Source organism: Musa acuminata, chromosome BXJ3-8 (genome assembly GCF_036884655.1).
Source record: "Musa acuminata AAA Group cultivar baxijiao chromosome BXJ3-8, Cavendish_Baxijiao_AAA, whole genome shotgun sequence".
Taxonomy (NCBI): domain Eukaryota; kingdom Viridiplantae; phylum Streptophyta; class Magnoliopsida; order Zingiberales; family Musaceae; genus Musa; species Musa acuminata.
The window spans coordinates 42298548-42314382 of NC_088356.1; the positions used below are offsets into that span (position 1 = coordinate 42298548).

The 15835-nt window shown below is 42.0% G+C and overlaps 2 protein-coding genes across 5 annotated transcripts; both read right to left on the bottom strand.

Annotated features, from left to right (window-relative positions):
* Positions 1-9047: 9047 nt before the first annotated feature.
* On the bottom strand, positions 9048-10542 carry LOC135644827 (protein NEN4-like). Its single transcript, XM_065162747.1, has 6 exons — positions 10257-10542; positions 10029-10186; positions 9910-9956; positions 9718-9781; positions 9459-9632; positions 9048-9363 (listed from the first exon to the last, which is right to left on the bottom strand). Exons 1-6 carry the CDS (start codon positions 10510-10512, stop codon positions 9271-9273), a joined length of 792 nt encoding a protein of 263 aa, XP_065018819.1. The 5' UTR covers positions 10513-10542; the 3' UTR covers positions 9048-9270.
* Positions 10543-13808: 3266 nt separating this feature from the next.
* On the bottom strand, positions 13809-15619 carry LOC135645576 (NAC domain-containing protein 87-like). 4 transcript variants are annotated; one of them, XM_065164099.1, is made up of 5 exons: positions 15384-15619; positions 15038-15269; positions 14739-14927; positions 14383-14663; positions 13809-14306 (listed from the first exon to the last, which is right to left on the bottom strand). In XM_065164099.1, the coding sequence occupies exons 3-5, from the start codon at positions 14923-14925 to the stop codon at positions 13935-13937; spliced, it is 840 nt and encodes a 279-aa protein (XP_065020171.1). In that variant the 5' UTR covers positions 14926-14927; positions 15038-15269; positions 15384-15619; the 3' UTR covers positions 13809-13934. The 4 variants fall into 4 exon arrangements, with proteins under 4 accessions (XP_065020171.1, XP_065020168.1, XP_065020169.1 ...); XM_065164096.1 differs by having other exon boundaries at positions 14739-14930; positions 15384-15615; XM_065164097.1 differs by having other exon boundaries at positions 14739-14930; positions 15038-15286; positions 15384-15615.
* Positions 15620-15835: the final 216 nt, after the last annotated feature.

Consider the following 15835-nt stretch of genomic DNA (forward strand, 5'->3'; position numbering starts at 1 on the left):
ATCTGTCAATTAGTGTTTGTGGTGATGCTTCTGAATTCCTCATGATATCAAAGACAAACAATGCATGAGTTGTCAGAGACCAAAGCTTGCACTTCATTGATCTAATTTACACTGTGATATGGAATTGACATGTCACTTAGATCTAATTTTAGTCATGTAGTTTCTTCTTTAATCTAATTTAAATTGACAGGGTATAATCATTGGCTAATGGGTCTAAGTTGTGTTGCACAAGCATAAAAGTAGAAGGGGATAATGGGGACATAAATCAATCAGAAAGAACCTCATTGACTGAGCAAGAGAAAGCCAAAGAAAATATACAAGCATGTATCCAATCAATAAACTTGAGGAAAACATATTCTGGAGAAAATTTCTACAATAGCTGTTCATGATTTCTCTGATATGCATGGATGTTTCTGAGGACACCTTCATTTTCCCTGCATGATTAGATCAACATTCTCATGTTCTTTTATGTTTCCAGTTCCTGATTCTTCCTTTGCTGCTGCATCAAAAAGGAATTTGGTTTTGTGACTCCAAATTGATGTGACATGATCACCTTTGTAGACACAAACTAAAGGAACACATGTGTCTGTGTTGTGTTGGTGACCATGAATGTTTTCATGTTTCTTTGGTTTTGCATTCAATCAGTGACTGCAATGTGTACTCCAGTCTTACAGAGAATCTTGAGCTTGGCTCACTACAATTGAGTCCTTTGTCTCCATGCTTTGCATCATAACTTCCCTCTTCCACTTAAACAATTGAGATATCATAGCTTATTAAGCAGCAATGAACTCTATTTATATTCTGTGAACCTCTATTGATCTACCTGTGCCTCATAGATCTGTCTCCACAAAGAATCCATAGTCAATGCACACTGGCATCTGACCACAATCGACAAGCTAGTAATCATTACATAAAATGCATGACAATGTGGATCAAACCACTGAGACCACTGTTGACATGTTCCTCACTTGTACAAAGAGAGATTTTTCTGAAGAAAGAAAGAGATCCATACATATTATTATCGACTTCAATCATTCATGCATGCTCTTCTTCCAGATTACCACTCTCATGATCCAGGATACATACCTAAACATGACAGCAAGCAATGGGTACATGATTTGATAAGATTCAAGCAGGAATAAAAGAAGAGAACAAGAAACAAGCTGCATGGGTTGTTGAGCAGTCTGCCCTAAAGAAAACGACGCCTCGCCGCGACTCCCGCTGACTTGCCGGTCCCTCACACATGCATGGTGGCCTCTCTCTCTCTCTCTCTCTCTCTCTCTCTCTGTGTTCATGCATTTCTGCTATCTGCAGTGAGCAAACACTAAAGAAATATAATAGGAGAGATTCTGCCATTTACCAACAGTCATAACATTAATAGCCAATTATAAGGTTTTATTTCCTTCATCTAGCATTTTATGATGATTAAATATGTTTGATGTGGTCCTCGTATGAACATTTTGACTAGGTTGGTGCTACCATTCAGACACTTTGTGTGGTCCATGATGATGCTGCTCTAATCGCATGTTCTCCACATGAACGTAAAATATTATTGTCACATATATGGTTAAGCATGCACTCCTCGCATTGCCTACTGCCTTTGTAGAGCTCATCATCGATGGCAGCACCCATTTGCATACCTACAGTGATCTGCTCAAGACTCTTCGCTGTCCTTCTCCTCCTGCCCTTCGGCAACTGCAGGAAGAGGAGGAGAGGTCAGTGCTTCGAGTGTTCTCCTGGTGGGGGGGGGGGGGGGGGGGCTTCACATCATGCAGTAATTAATCGAGAGGAGGGAGATGCCATCTTTCAAACCCCAACAAAACCCTCACCGCAGTTTCAGCGCCACGTGAGGATGTCAGTCCTTGTCCTCCATGAACGCCTTCTCTTTCGACCTGCAGTAACTGGAGCAATGATGAACCGTGAAGACGCTTCATCACTTCAAATAATTCATCACTGAATCCTTGATATTGTGAGCGGCAGCAACTCCGCATGATGGTGGGTCTCCCTACACACACCATTTCCGAATGCTAACACCATAAACATCAGGACAGGTGGGAGAAAGAACAGTTTGCGACTCTCCTCCTCACCTTTTTATCTATCTACTCAAGATTATTGGGTTACCTGCTTCACTGCAAACTCTTCCCTCTTTCAGAGGTTTTCTTCGACGATTAAATCAGTCAGCAGATCATGCGGGCATCACACATGCTGCCCACACTCATGTGGGGTTGTCCTCTTGTCCTATGGTCGAGCTTAAAATAACTTTCGAAAAGAGAGCTCACAGCTCCAGCACTGATAGAACCAATACAAATCTCCACCAAAAAGGCCACCCTATGGTACTTTAAAGCTGCAGCTTGTGGTGTGTGGATCTGCTGTTTAGGTAAATGATTCCACTAGTTTGGCGTTCTTCCCTTATGATATCTCTCATTCGCATCGGTGTCTCTCCATATCTTTAAGTTTCAGGTACTTCGTTCATCATTTGATATCTTTACTAGTAATCGTTCCATGTTTGTTCCTATAAAGCCACTTTAACATCAAACACACCCCACCAAACCCTAGAAAAATACTACTTTGGAAAAGATACTTGCATGGAGAATCATTCATTCGGAAGAAATAGAATCTCATAATGCTCAATCGTTTGGGCCTGTCACCCTCACAGACACAATCCTATCTTACATCATGAAAGCTATTTTACTGCCTGCAATCTTAAGGTAGCAGGACCACCATCACTTGCTTTACAAAACCCATTAGGAGAACAGAGAAACCGGGGAAAAGGCAATCCAGGACCAGATTGTCATCTGAATGAAGTGGCAACCAGAAGAGAGTTGCAGGGAAAGAAAACATCAAAATTTAGGAACCATTTGGATGTCATCCACCAAAGATCTTCCTGGGAACAGGTGTTGGTTATGCTGTTCTTTTCATCAGGAATAGATTTAGGTGGTAATAAAATCATTTATCCATATTAGAACCCAATTATTCTGATAAAAAAAATTATTGAATGGAAATTAAATTCTTCAAACGCATTGGTTCAGAAGAGAAACAAAGAATATTATACTCCCATGTTAGGATGATGAGTAGTTCCACCACATATGATTGGTAGATCAAAGCAGATAGATAATCTTAGATACGATAACTTGTTAGAAAACAATCAAGGCAATGATTCATAGCATGTCTCAACATTTGTAGCTGATTCCAAGACTAATCTTAGGTATATCGATCATTGGAAAGAGAATGCATCCGAAGACAATAAATTCTCACACGAGGAACTAAGAAACAGGTTCATTAAGACATAATAGAAAATGCATTGTGTCATCCCCATTCTTTGTCCTACAATTTGAGGCTCGTGCAAGAAGAACATACCGTCTGTTTTAGGAAGAGTTAGATGATATATATATATTGGGTTGGAGTCAATGTTAGTTTGACAAGTTCCATAGTCCCACATCGTGAAAATTAGACTTGTTATCTCGTCTGGAAACTATAAATAAGGGCATGGGCTTTGAAGTCAGATGTACCACAGACACCACAAGAAGTACAACAGGCATCACAAGAAAACCTGCTTATGGTTTGAAGTCTTCTTGTTTAGGAAGCTGAAGGTGTTTTATGGCCTAGGAACATTTTCTAAGGCATTTGTAAGTGTCCCTCTTTTATAGTAGTGATTTGCTCCTCCTTCGTCCGTGGATGTAGGTCAATTGACCGAACCGGCAACAATGACAATAACAAAGATTGTTGTCGAGAAATTCGACAGAAATGTCAACTTCGGCATGTGGCAACTCAAGATGGAGGCCATTCTGGTTCAAGACGGAGTTGATTTGGCACTTCAGGGTGCTGAGAACATTCCAGATGGTACGTCAAAGGAAGATCTTGCGGGTATGGATAAGAAGGCCCGATCCAGCATCATTCTAAATCTCTCTGATGAGGTTTTACGGGAGGTAGCTACGGAGACTACGACTAAGAGCATGTGGGACAAACTTAAAGCCTTGTACATGAAGAGGACAGTGGAGAATCTCTACTTGAAGCAGAGTCTGTATATGCTTCGGATGGTTGAAGGTACATCTATACTCTCGCATCTTGATAAGTTTGATTCTTTGGTTATGGATTTGGAGAATATAGATGCAAAAATTGATGATGAGGATAAGGCTTTGTTGCTCTTGTGTTCTCTTCCCCAATCTTTTAAGCATTTCCGTGATACTTTGATTTATGGAAAAGAAACAGTTTCGTATCAAGAAATTAAATCTGCACTGAAATCTAAGGAGCAGATAGACAAGAATATCACTGGGGAAAGTAGAGAGAATCAGGCTGAGGGTCTGGTTGTTAGGGGGAGAATGGATAAAAGAGAATTTGACAGTAGTAGATCTAAATCCAGACATAGAAATTTGGAATGCAGATATTGTCATAAAATGGGGCACATTAAATCTGATTGCTTTAAATTGAAAAATAAATTAAAGCAAAAAGGAAAACTTGTTGAGAAAACTATTGAGTCCGCTGAAGCTAGTGTAGCATCTGATGAGAATTTTGGAAATATTTTCTTTGCCATTGATGATAGGACAAAGTCTAAAAATGAATGGATTTTAGATTCGGGTTGTTCTTATCACATGTGTCCCAATAGGGATTTGTTTTCCACATATGAATCATGTAATAGTGGAATTGTTTTGATGGACAATAATGCCGCATGTGATGTTGTTGGTATAGGAACAATTCGAATTAAAATGCATGATGGTATTGTGAGAACGCTCACTAATGTTAGACATGTTCCTGATTTGAAAAAGAATCTCATCTCTTTAGGCACCCTGGAGGCTCTTGGGTGTAAATACACAGCTGAAAGTGGAGTTATGAAAGTTTCTAGAAATGCCCTTATTGTTATGAAAGCTTGTAGGTCTGGTAGCTTGTATATTCTGCAGGGAACTACTGTCACAGGTTCGGTTGCAGTTTCGTCATCATCATTGTCTGATTCTGACATCACCAAATTATGGCATATGCGTTTGGGTCATATGAGTGAAAAAGGTTTGAGCATATTGAGCAAAAGAGGTCTACTTTGCGGACAGAGTACTGGGCCACTGGACTTTTGTGAACACTGCATTTTTGGAAAGCAGAAAAGAGTTAGCTTCAATTCTCCGGCAGTTCACAAAACGAAAGGTACTCTTGACTATATTCATTCAGACCTTTGGGGTCCAGCTCAAGTTCAGTCTAAGGGTGGTGCCAGGTATATGTTGACTTTCATTGATGATTATTCCAGGAAAGTTTGAGTTTATTTTCTGAAGCATAAAAATGATGTTTTTCTAACCTTTAAACAATGGAAGGCTTTGATTGAGAAGCAAACATGTAAACAGATTAAGCAGCTTCGAACATATAATGGCATGGAATTTTGTGAAGGTGACTTTAATGAATTTTGCAAAAATGAAGGAATCGTTCGGCATCGCACTGTTAGGATGACGCCTCAGCAAAATGGTGTGGCCGAACGTATGAACAGAACACTCTTGGAGAGAGCGAGGTGTATGATCTCAAATGCAGGGTTGACAAAAGACTTTTGGGCAGAGGCGATTAATATGGCCTGTTACGTTGTCAACCGCGCTCCTTCTGCAGCACTTAACTTTAAAACTCCAGAAGAAGTTTGGTCAGGTACTCCTGCTGATTATTCTGATTTTAAAATTTTTGGGTGTCCAGCATACATGCATGTAAATGAAGGAAAATTAGAGCCTCGGGCTAAAAAGTGTATTTTCCTTGGGTATGCTTCTAGGGTGAAAGGATACAGATTATGGTGTCCTGATCCTAAATCCCCAAAATTTGTAATCAGTAGAGATGTTACTTTTGATGAATTATCTATGCTATCTTCTAAAGAGGAATCTACTAGTTGTACAAATGATAGTGCGCAGAAGCAGGTGGAGCTTGAGATTGGTAGTTCAGATTCTTTTAAGTCGAACTCTTCTACTCAAAGAATGCCAGTAGGTGGTCCCGAGTCTACTGACGCAGATGATCCAGAGGAAGAGCAATATTCCATAGCCAAGGATAGACCACGGAGAGATATTCGACCACCACAAAGATATGCAAATTTGGTTGCATATGCTTTGTCTGTTGCAAAAGAGACAAGTGAAGTTGGTGAGCCTACTACCTATTCAGATGCAGTTTCTTTTGATAATTTCGCTAAGTGGTTGATTGCTGAGGGAAAGGTCCTTGTTCAGAAAATTTATACGAAGGACAATCCAGTTGATATGCTTACGAAGCATGTTCCGGTTTACAAGTTCAAGCAGTGCTTGGACTTGGTTGGTGTTCATTGTTGGTGATTGCCCGTTGGGGCTTTTGTGAAGAAGGTGGAGCAAGTTTTGTTGGGACATGCCAAGGTGGAGATTTGTTAGTTTGGCAAGTCCCATAGTCCCACATCGTGAAAATTAGACTTGTTGTCTCGTCTGGGAACTATAAATAAGGGCCTGGGCTTTGAAGTCAGATGTACCACAGACACCACAAGAAGTACAGCAGGCATCACAAGAAAACCTGCTTATGGTTTGAAGTCTTCTTGTTTAGGAAGCTGAAGGTGTTTTATGGCCTAGGAACATTTCCTAAGGCATTTGTAAGTGTCCATCTTTTATAGTAGTGATTTGCTCTTCCTTCGTCCGTGGATGTAGGTCAATTGACCGAACCACGTATATCTGGTGTTCTGGTGTTCTTGTCGCTTTTATTCTTTCCGCTTTATTATCTTTGTTGTGTTGCCAAAATTACCTTGTGGTAAATATCCTGGGACTAGTTCTAACAGTCAAAACTTATGTGCAGATTGAGATTTACTTTGCCTTTTTATTGTTTCTTCGATGCTTCAGCATCAATTCACATTTTGCGAGAGGTTCTTTAGAGATCAGGTAAGAGACTTTAAGCCTCGAACAACATCACGAGCCGAATATGAATTGGGCCATTTCGCCCTCAGGCTGCGAAGAGCTGACTGTGAAACCGGATTGCACTGCAAGGGCATTCAAAGGAGGAGAGAAACACAGAATGCAGTATAGTATATTGAGAAAATAGAATTAAAATTATATTCTGATTAAGATATCTAATAATAAATAGAATGGTGAGAAAGAATCTACGGAGATCAGACCACTGCTACGTAAAGCTGCAATCAGAAGAAGAGGGAGAGAATAAGAACAAGGACAGAAGATTTTTGGAGGAATGAAACCAGAGTTGGTGGTTGCTCGAGAAAGTGATGCTTCCCAAGTGTTGTTGCTGTTACAAAATGTAAGAAGGAGAAGATAACCCCTTTTGTTCTGGTCTTGCATGTTTTGTCCTTCGCGAGATGAAGGCCACACAAATAGACCATAAAAGAAATCGAAATCCTCATCAGCATCCATCCTTGGGATTTGCTTTGGTAGCAACTCTGGTTTCATTTCTCCATCTTCTCCTGGGAGTTGTCTAATCGCCTGATGGCGACAGACCCGCTGCAACATTATCCTCGAAATTCCTGTACCTCAAGCGGGTGCATCGGTGCAGCAGCAGATACGGGTGTATGACTCGTACAGAAAAGCCCAGTGCATTTTCTTCGCCACAGCGAAATGGGAACCACCGAAGGCATGGGAATTGACATGTGAGAAAACGACTTGGGAGGTCAAACTAAGCTCCGAGAACAGGAGGAACTTGGGGGCTTCGACGGATGGGTTGACGCGGCCGACGTAATGCTCAGCCGAAGGAAATGTAACGAGTGGTGGTGTAGAGGTCGAAGCCCAGATTCTGGGTCTCGGTCGGGGCAGCAGCAGGTCCCAGCTTTTCGAGGCAATTGATAGGGTGGCTACTAACGTGATGGCTTTGTCCGCCGAACTAGATGGTGGAGTTGAAGGTGCGTCGGGAGACTGCTGTTGCTGCTGCGACGATGGATGAGCTTGAGATGCATTGGAGCATGAAGCTCCGAGTCTTGTTTTAGCTAGCTTGGGTAATATTAGTGTCTGAGCTCTGCTTTCTCTGTGCGAAGCTCAACTCACAACGTTTTACCTTCATTACGAAGCTGATCCATCATTGGAACATCAGCCGCAGCAAATCTCCCAACACACCTTCGACTGCGCCGTCCAATTTGGTGGAGAAAGCCATCCTGTTGGTGAATTGCGTATTATGTGGGTCGCGGCAATCAATCTGTAGAAGCCATCCCAGTAAGGGTGTGTTTGCCAATCCATTTCAGGAATCTATTTTTTCGTTCAGGCAATTAGCTAAGAAGTTTTAACTTAATTATATCAGCTATAAACTCTCAAAGAAGCTCATAATATCTCTCCAAGCCATATGAGCAGAAGATGAAGAGACAGGCGAGCTACAATTCAGCTATGAAATGAGGATAATTAATGCTTACTTAGATTAGTGATCGTAAATCATCTAGATTCTTTTGATCGATTATTGCAAAGCCTTTCCCCGAAGTTATTGAATGAGGTCAATCGAGATGTTATAGATAAATTTTGTTGGTTTTGGCTTAAATTTTATGTAAAGAATTCTTACAATAAACTCTACAATTTTAACAATATCAATCTGTAATTTATCCTCTCTAAGGTACTTTCCTGCTATACCCATTTTATGATATCTAAATTTTTTTTTTCATAAAATTCATTGATGATGATTATATATTAATGTTGAGCAAAGATTCGTATTTTTGATGTTGTTATGATCCATTAGTTATTCTGGAGAAGACTTAATGTAAACATATTATTATTATCAGTAATAGTAGAAGTTTGAAATAGACAATGGTGTTGTGGTTTTTTTAGTATTGAATTTTTCATGTAAAAATTTTAGTATCTTATTTTGTGATTGATTTATTATTTCACTATTTATGTTGCTCTAGTTAATATTTATTTTTTATAATAAATTAATATTTTGATGAGGAACCCATTTTGATACATAAAAAAGAAAAAAAAATATTCTATTATAATAGTTTTTCTTAATAGAAAAACAAAAGAGAGTTTACTCCTCACTTCTTAAATAGAAATATTGATGCAAATAAAGAAGAATGAGCTTCTTAGAGTTGGTGTTGATCTAAATTTTATTGATTCCATCATCACCATGACATTGAGGACTACTATAATCTGAAACAAGAAATAGATGGGAAACGGCAACATCTATTGGGTGGCGAGACAGAGGAATACAAGAAGGAATTGATTGATTCACTTGAATGTACACATATTTGAGATAAGATTAGGAAAACAAAAGAGAACTAATATGCAGTCTGCATGCAGCCACAGTAAGAACAATTCAGTCCTTCGCCATTAGCTCTCTTTTCTTCCTTAGCTGGTGATAGAGGATCATCTCCCTCCACCATGTTCCTCATCTCAGCAGACTCCTCGAGTGTCTAAGGAGGGTGTTGAGAGGCGCGGCTCCACGAGCACTGCTCAATGCCTCCTTTGCTCTCTCCATCACCTGAACCACCATAAACATTCTTCTGTGATCAGATGATCTCACCTTCCCCGTCACATCGTGAAGTGAAGGTAGGGTCGCATCACAAACTGGTTTACCTTTCTTATGTTATCCTTCTTGTAAGGAGATGCTCTATGGATTACAGGGGAAGCAGGTTGAGGAGATTTCCGGCAGGCTTCGACGCCGCATGACCTCCCATTAGCTCTGCTTCTTGTCACCATTCCGAGATTTCCCAGACTCTTGTTAGGAAACACTTGCGGGAGGCTGGATTCCTGCAGGTGCTCAGCAAGTATCGAGTAATTAGAACTAACAGAGATTTTGCTTCTGTCTTTCGATTGCGAGCTAATCCTAACATACCAAAAGCAACACTGTTGCGCAATTCTTGAAGACCTCGATGTTCATTCGAACATCGTCAAGACTTCTGCAAACAAGAACTGTGTGTGTCAGCCAACATATACTCTGGATGTGACACAGAGAGAGAGAGAGAGAGAGAGAGAGAGAGAGCAGTTTCCAAAGTGTAATGCTGATATGTAGAGCAGGTGATTTAACCTGTGTTTTTGCTGGCCGAGCCCAAAGTAAGAAGCCAAGGTTGCCATCTGATAGCCAAATTGCACAGATCAACATATAGCAACACTAGTCGCAAACAAAGAATAACTTGAGATCATTACCTTGAGATCACCTGCTCTCCTGCCAAACCCATGCGTTAAGATGGCCAAGGAATCGATCAGGCCTTTAGGCTCCGGAGGAGGTCGCCCGATGTCGGCGAAAGCCTCCTTGATCCGATGGCAATCAAATCTTTGGATGTTATGCCCTGCCCAAACCCTACCTGCAGGGAAGAGATTTAGATCATCGTTCCACATTTATGTTGCACTAATGCTAGCAAAGCACTCACGTACCATTCAGAATCCCAAATATCCGGTCGGCGACCTCTTCGAACGTGGGAGCGGCGGCGACAGCCTCGCGGGTGATGCCGCTGCATCGCTTGGGTGCCACCGCAGACAGGTCTGCTGGCCTTATCAGCGTGCAGTAGCTCTCTACCTCCGTCAGCTTTCTTGGGCACACCAGCATCGCTCCGAACTCCAGCAGCTGTAGCCTCCGCCCTTCGCCGGCCGGAGCTGTGGTCTCCACATCGAAGAAGACGATCTCGCCCATCTTGATTTGCTGCCGCCGAATCTTCCCTCTCCTCCTCCTCCTCCTTCTTCTTCTTGCATGCCGTTCCGGCATGCATGGATATTAATACTGCTGCGATGAGCATGGTTGAGGAAAGAATCTGATAACTGGATTTCCTTGGCTTGCAGTTAACGTAGAAGGTCGGGAGGAAGAATTCTTTGTCTTCTTTGGATATGTTTGAAGCTCATCCGGTAGAAGAAGCAATCCAAGAGAGCAGTTTGGGGAGACTAGGAATAATCACAAACAGGTTGATGAGATGCAGAAACAATGACATGTTGATTCTGGCTTTCCATGACAGTTTGCTTTCTCCAAAGTTTGCTGAATGAGACTGATAAAGAAATTGATGTTTGGCAAACGAGCTCCTTCTCCTCCCTCCCCCCCTTTACTTCCTGAAGAGGTCATTGCCCTGCAAACAGAGGACCTTTGCCTTTCACTTTGGGCCTCATTTGTGACTTGAGATAGAAGGGCTTGGGTCAAGCAACATGTTAGAGCATAGGTCATGTTCCATGTATTGAGGTGCCAATTACATACAGTGTTAAGATATTAGTCATATAGCATCAAAATGGCAATCACAAAGCATCCAGGTATCGATCACCTAATATCATCAAGATGTATCCATATCAGAAGACTTTATACTTACATAGGCTTGAATTAAGTATTTAATCATCACTGATATTTTCATATTAAATGATTAAAAATAACTAAATTTAAATTCATTGTAAGTCAGTCACTATCCTTTTGTTAATGAAAAACTAAACTGAGATGTTCTTAGCATCCTCCCCTATATCACGTGGGGCCCGCTACAATCGATCAACCAAGCAATTACACAAGGATTATATGTCACACAACAGCCCGCCCAAGAATGTCCTGTCATGAAGCTATCTCCTTTTGTGGCAAACCTACATAATTTCCAGCCTTAACGCATCAATCTGCTCATGCTGTTGGGCGATCACTCAGTCTACTCAAACCTAGAGATGATGAGAGTGTTCCACCATGGCCGTCCAAGCTAGTGCTGGAATCTAATGCCACATTTTATTGCCACAAAACCAATGGTTAGGCAACACCATCCTACTCTTTTCACCACCTTTCCTTGTCAGATTAGGGTGGCCGTGCAAACTTTCAAGGCCAAGAAAAAAAGATGCAGGCAATCTTTTGGACATGACTCACAACAAGAGAAAAGTGAACGTTTCAGTTCCCTTAGTGTGTAAGAACATACAAGTTTTGTAGCTCTGTGTGTGTGTGTGTGTGTGATGGAAAGATCAACATCTAGCAAACCCAGTTAGAAGCAGATTTCAAAGGGTGCAAAGCCATGGCTTGTCCAGTTCTGGTTGTGTGTGTTTGTGCGTGAAGAGGAGGAGAACACGTCTTCAAGAATCCAATGTGATGAAGATATGGTGACAAGTCTGAGGCTGAAGACCGCAAATGGCGAATCCATTCTTTTCTTACATGAATCAAGGTGAAGAACAAAGGAAGGTAAACGGGGTCCCAGTCATACACATGATGAACAACTGCATCCATCAAGCTTTTCTAGTGAGAGTGACTCTGGTGTTGTGTGAACATCACAACCTGAACTCTATGTTGCCAAAGCTGGTATCAGATTGGAAAGCTCGGCAAAACCTGTGCATCAATCTTCTGAGGACCAAAATGAAAGCTGCAACTACACCAAAGCAGTTCTATGCCTTGTAGGTGTAGGTTCTTTGTTCATGATCCTTGTGAATCAAACTCTCTATTTTAGGGTCTGCATTCCATTCTCTTCGAAAAAGGAGGAAAAAGAGATGCTAAGCTTTGGCTTCATGAGGTCAAATACCTGTTGGAGTTCCTTTCTTGCGTGAGGACCTCTCTGTGTTTGGTCCCCATGAGACACTGCTGCTCATTGCACCATCTTTGGAGGTCTGAGAAGTGGCCGAATCATTGCTAGGCTTTGTCATGTATCTCTTGAACACAGAGGAGAGATTGAAGAGGGATGCCACATCAATGGTTTCAGGACCATGTGTCAGCTGTAGCCTGCACCTGACTACGACCACTGCTCGTCGATACAAAGCTAATAAATGAATATACCACACAGCAATGATCTAGAAACAATGTTCTCAACGAGTCTTCACACCGAAACAAACCCATGGGGAGAGGAAAGTGATGGCAAGAAAGAGGGTTGGTAGGCTTGGAAACCTGCAATTACCAAACCTTATCATCTTAAGAGTGGAGAAGAAGAGCAGCAGATCCGTAGATAAGGCTCGAGACTGCATTAGAACCAAGAAAAAGGCTGGAGGAGGCCGGCAGGATGCAAAGGGACCAACGGATGGGACCCACTAAAAAGCAAACGCGTCCTGTCGGATTGTAAGATGTCATTTTGCAACGAGATTACAGCGGTCCAAGAACCTAAGCGGCGAACGTTGACGACGCTTCGACTCGGTCCCTCTCCACGGGGATCTTTTGCAGCTTATGATTGTAAAGATTCATCTTACAATTCCATCAGTTGAAGAATCCTGTGATCACTTCGAATTCCCATTAATCAGCCATACATCTATCAAACAATGCATGAAGCAAAGTTCGCTATACCGTACCGTACTGACGTTTCGACCTGAGTTCGATACGGTATGGTACCGATGTATCGGGCGGTACATCAGGGTGTATCGCTCGGTATACCCTGATATACCGAACAATTATTTATTTTTTTTAGTAGTGCTACAATATATCACTGTAACACACTGTATCACTGGTATAATGTAGCACTGTAGCAGTACCCGACGATCCGTGTATTGGTACGTATCATCCAATACGAGCGGTACGCTTTGGTATGAGCAGGAAGCTTCTCATTCGATAATGGTTAGCTGACAAGAAGACATAGTATTGTGTTTAAGATGTAATTAGTAGTGCCCACGAACAGTATAATTAAGCACCATAGTGATTAGCTTTAATACGGTGTCATCTTACAGTACTTAGAAAGCATTTAGACAAAAGATACGTACACGTAACATTTCAGCACATTCTACATATGCCAGGTGGGTATTCGTATACGCATGAACGTACTGCATGAACACAAGATTCCATCATCACTTCATGACCCATCCAATGGACTAACAAAGCATGAAGTGATTGGAAGTGGCAAATAATTTATGAGACTCTTTTTGCCTAGTTTTCTTCCTTATATGCAAGTCTTCGAGCCTATCTCATCAATGGATATCGCCTCACACAGTGCTGAGGAAGCAAGCAACAGACTACATAATGTTAGGTGATCATGATATGACTCATGTTGCTTGTATTAATCACACAAAGAAAGATTGATGATGATGCAATCTAATCCAACTGAAGAATAAATGTTCAACATCAGAGCTAACACCATATAGCAATTCAATATATACACACTGAGATCCTACGAGTGATGTTACGTTCTATACTGGATGTGCTCAGAATCCATAGCTTGTCCAGGTGAAGTCCAAGTCGTCGTAATACTTCGACACAGCAGAAGAAGAGGTGTCGGTGAACTGCTCCACCTTGCACGGCTTCCTTGTGGCGGCGGATACGTCGTTGTTTGCAGCAGCGAATGCTCTCAGCATTGCTTCATCCTGGTGCAAGTAGCCCACGTTCGTCGATCCCAGCAGCGTGCAGTAAGCGCTTGGATCCTCCACGCCAGGAGGAAGACCTGTGAAGTTGGATTCCATACGAGGGGGATCCATGAACGGAGGAGGCAAGGTAGCGAGGTCCATGAGATCGTCTCCAAGTGGGCTTTTCTTCAGTCCTATGTTCTTGTGGAAGACCCTACACACAACCCATTCATCCTGCAACAGGAGGATTCTGGATTGTTAACGTTGAAGAGAACCGTGGAAGAGCTAAAGAAGGTGATGGTATTATTACCTTTGCGGAGTTTGGCAGATTGGGGAGAGAATGCTTGCCTTCAAGCCTGAACTCGTGCATCACCCAATTGGTCTTTTGTCCCTTGGGAGCTCTTCCTTGGTAGAACACAAGGGTCTTCTTCATGCCAACGAGGACTCCTTTGTCCCTATAGATCTCCTTATCTTTTCCTGTGGCCTTCCAGTAGCCAGCTTCGGTAGCTCTGTTGGTCCTCATGCCAGTTGGGTACTTCCTGTCCTTGTGGCAGAAGAAGTACAAGTCCTTCTCCCCCATCTTCGCCTTGCCTACCGCATAGCAACGCACCATGCACCCAAATTGAGATCAAAACTTAGAAGCCAAAGAGAAGGCATGCAACTCACCTGGAAGATCCCATGGCTCGCACTTGTTCAAGTCCACATCTCCCATAGCTTTAGCGGTGAAGCCAAGGTCAGTGACCTTTGGTGTGAGGTAGTGAGTTATGATCTCTTCATCCGTGGGGTGGAATCTGAACCCAGGAGGCAAGTCGATGCAGTCATCCACGTCGTTGAGCACCGAGACATCCACCATGGCTGCTGCACCTCCACAAAGAGACAAAAGTACCAGGAGAAGAACAAACAATTAGGGGAGGTAGATTTGGAGCCGAATTAAAGGAAGAAAAGAAGCTGAGAGCGAGAAGGACCTATATAGATGGATAACCGGAGGCCCTAATCAACACCCGTGGAGTTGAAGGCACTTCCAAGAGAAGCTTCAAAGGAAGGGGTCCGTCCATTTCTCTATTGCTATCGTTACTGCCTTCCTTGCCCATAATATTCCTTTCCTACGCCCAATCTTCACACCTCCTTGTCTTCATCTTCTTCCAAGCTCCTGAGGTGTAGTTTCTATGAATCTACTGCTACTCGGTACAAATTTTTCTGCAAAGTTTGTTCCACTAAACACATGATGATCAATTGGTAAATCATCAATCAGCATATAAACAAAATAGTTATTTCCTCGGATTATCTCCAACTTGAGTTCAAAGACCATACCACCTCGATCAGACCTCCTTTGAACTCGACGAATTTGGACTCATCTTGTTTGGCAGATGCAGATGATTAAACTTGATAGAAGAGGAAAGCTCGACCTAATGACTGCAAGTTTAAAGAACACATGGTAACGAGGACTCTGTTCAAAGTAGGACCAGTTAGGGATAGGGTGGTTGGCCTGTGGCTAAACATTACTGTCTTTCCACCAAGAATTTGGTGAGGTCAAAAGGTTGGATAGCCATGGTTTTTTGTGTGTTGTCATGTAGCTAGTAACCATACCTCCCTTCCTTGCATTTCGATAAGATCCTATTCAAAGCTTAAGTCACTATAAAATTGGAAAGATTCAATTAGAGTTTTCAGTATAGAAGTCTATATCTTGTGAGATAAGATCCTATTACTATGATGTACCAAACCCGAGATACAGCTCATCATCTGACATTGAGATGTGACTACAT

Coding starts and splice junctions, on each gene's coding strand:
- LOC135645576 (XM_065164099.1), bottom strand. CDS start 14,925: ATGGTGGATGTCTCGGTGCTCAACGACGTGGATGACTGCATCGACTTG. Junction 14,664..14,738: donor CGAGCCATGGGATCTTCCAG/GTGAGTTGCATG, acceptor GCTATGCGGTAG/GCAAGGCGAAGATGGGGGAG. Junction 14,307..14,382: donor ATCTGCCAAACTCCGCAAAG/GTAATAATACCA, acceptor CTCCTGTTGCAG/GATGAATGGGTTGTGTGTAG.
- LOC135644827 (XM_065162747.1), bottom strand. CDS start 10,512: ATGGGCGAGATCGTCTTCTTCGATGTGGAGACCACAGCTCCGGCCGGC. Junction 9,957..10,028: donor GGAGAGCAGGTGATCTCAAG/GTAATGATCTCA, acceptor TTTGGCTATCAG/ATGGCAACCTTGGCTTCTTA. Junction 9,633..9,717: donor GCGCAACAGTGTTGCTTTTG/GTATGTTAGGAT, acceptor GAGCACCTGCAG/GAATCCAGCCTCCCGCAAGT.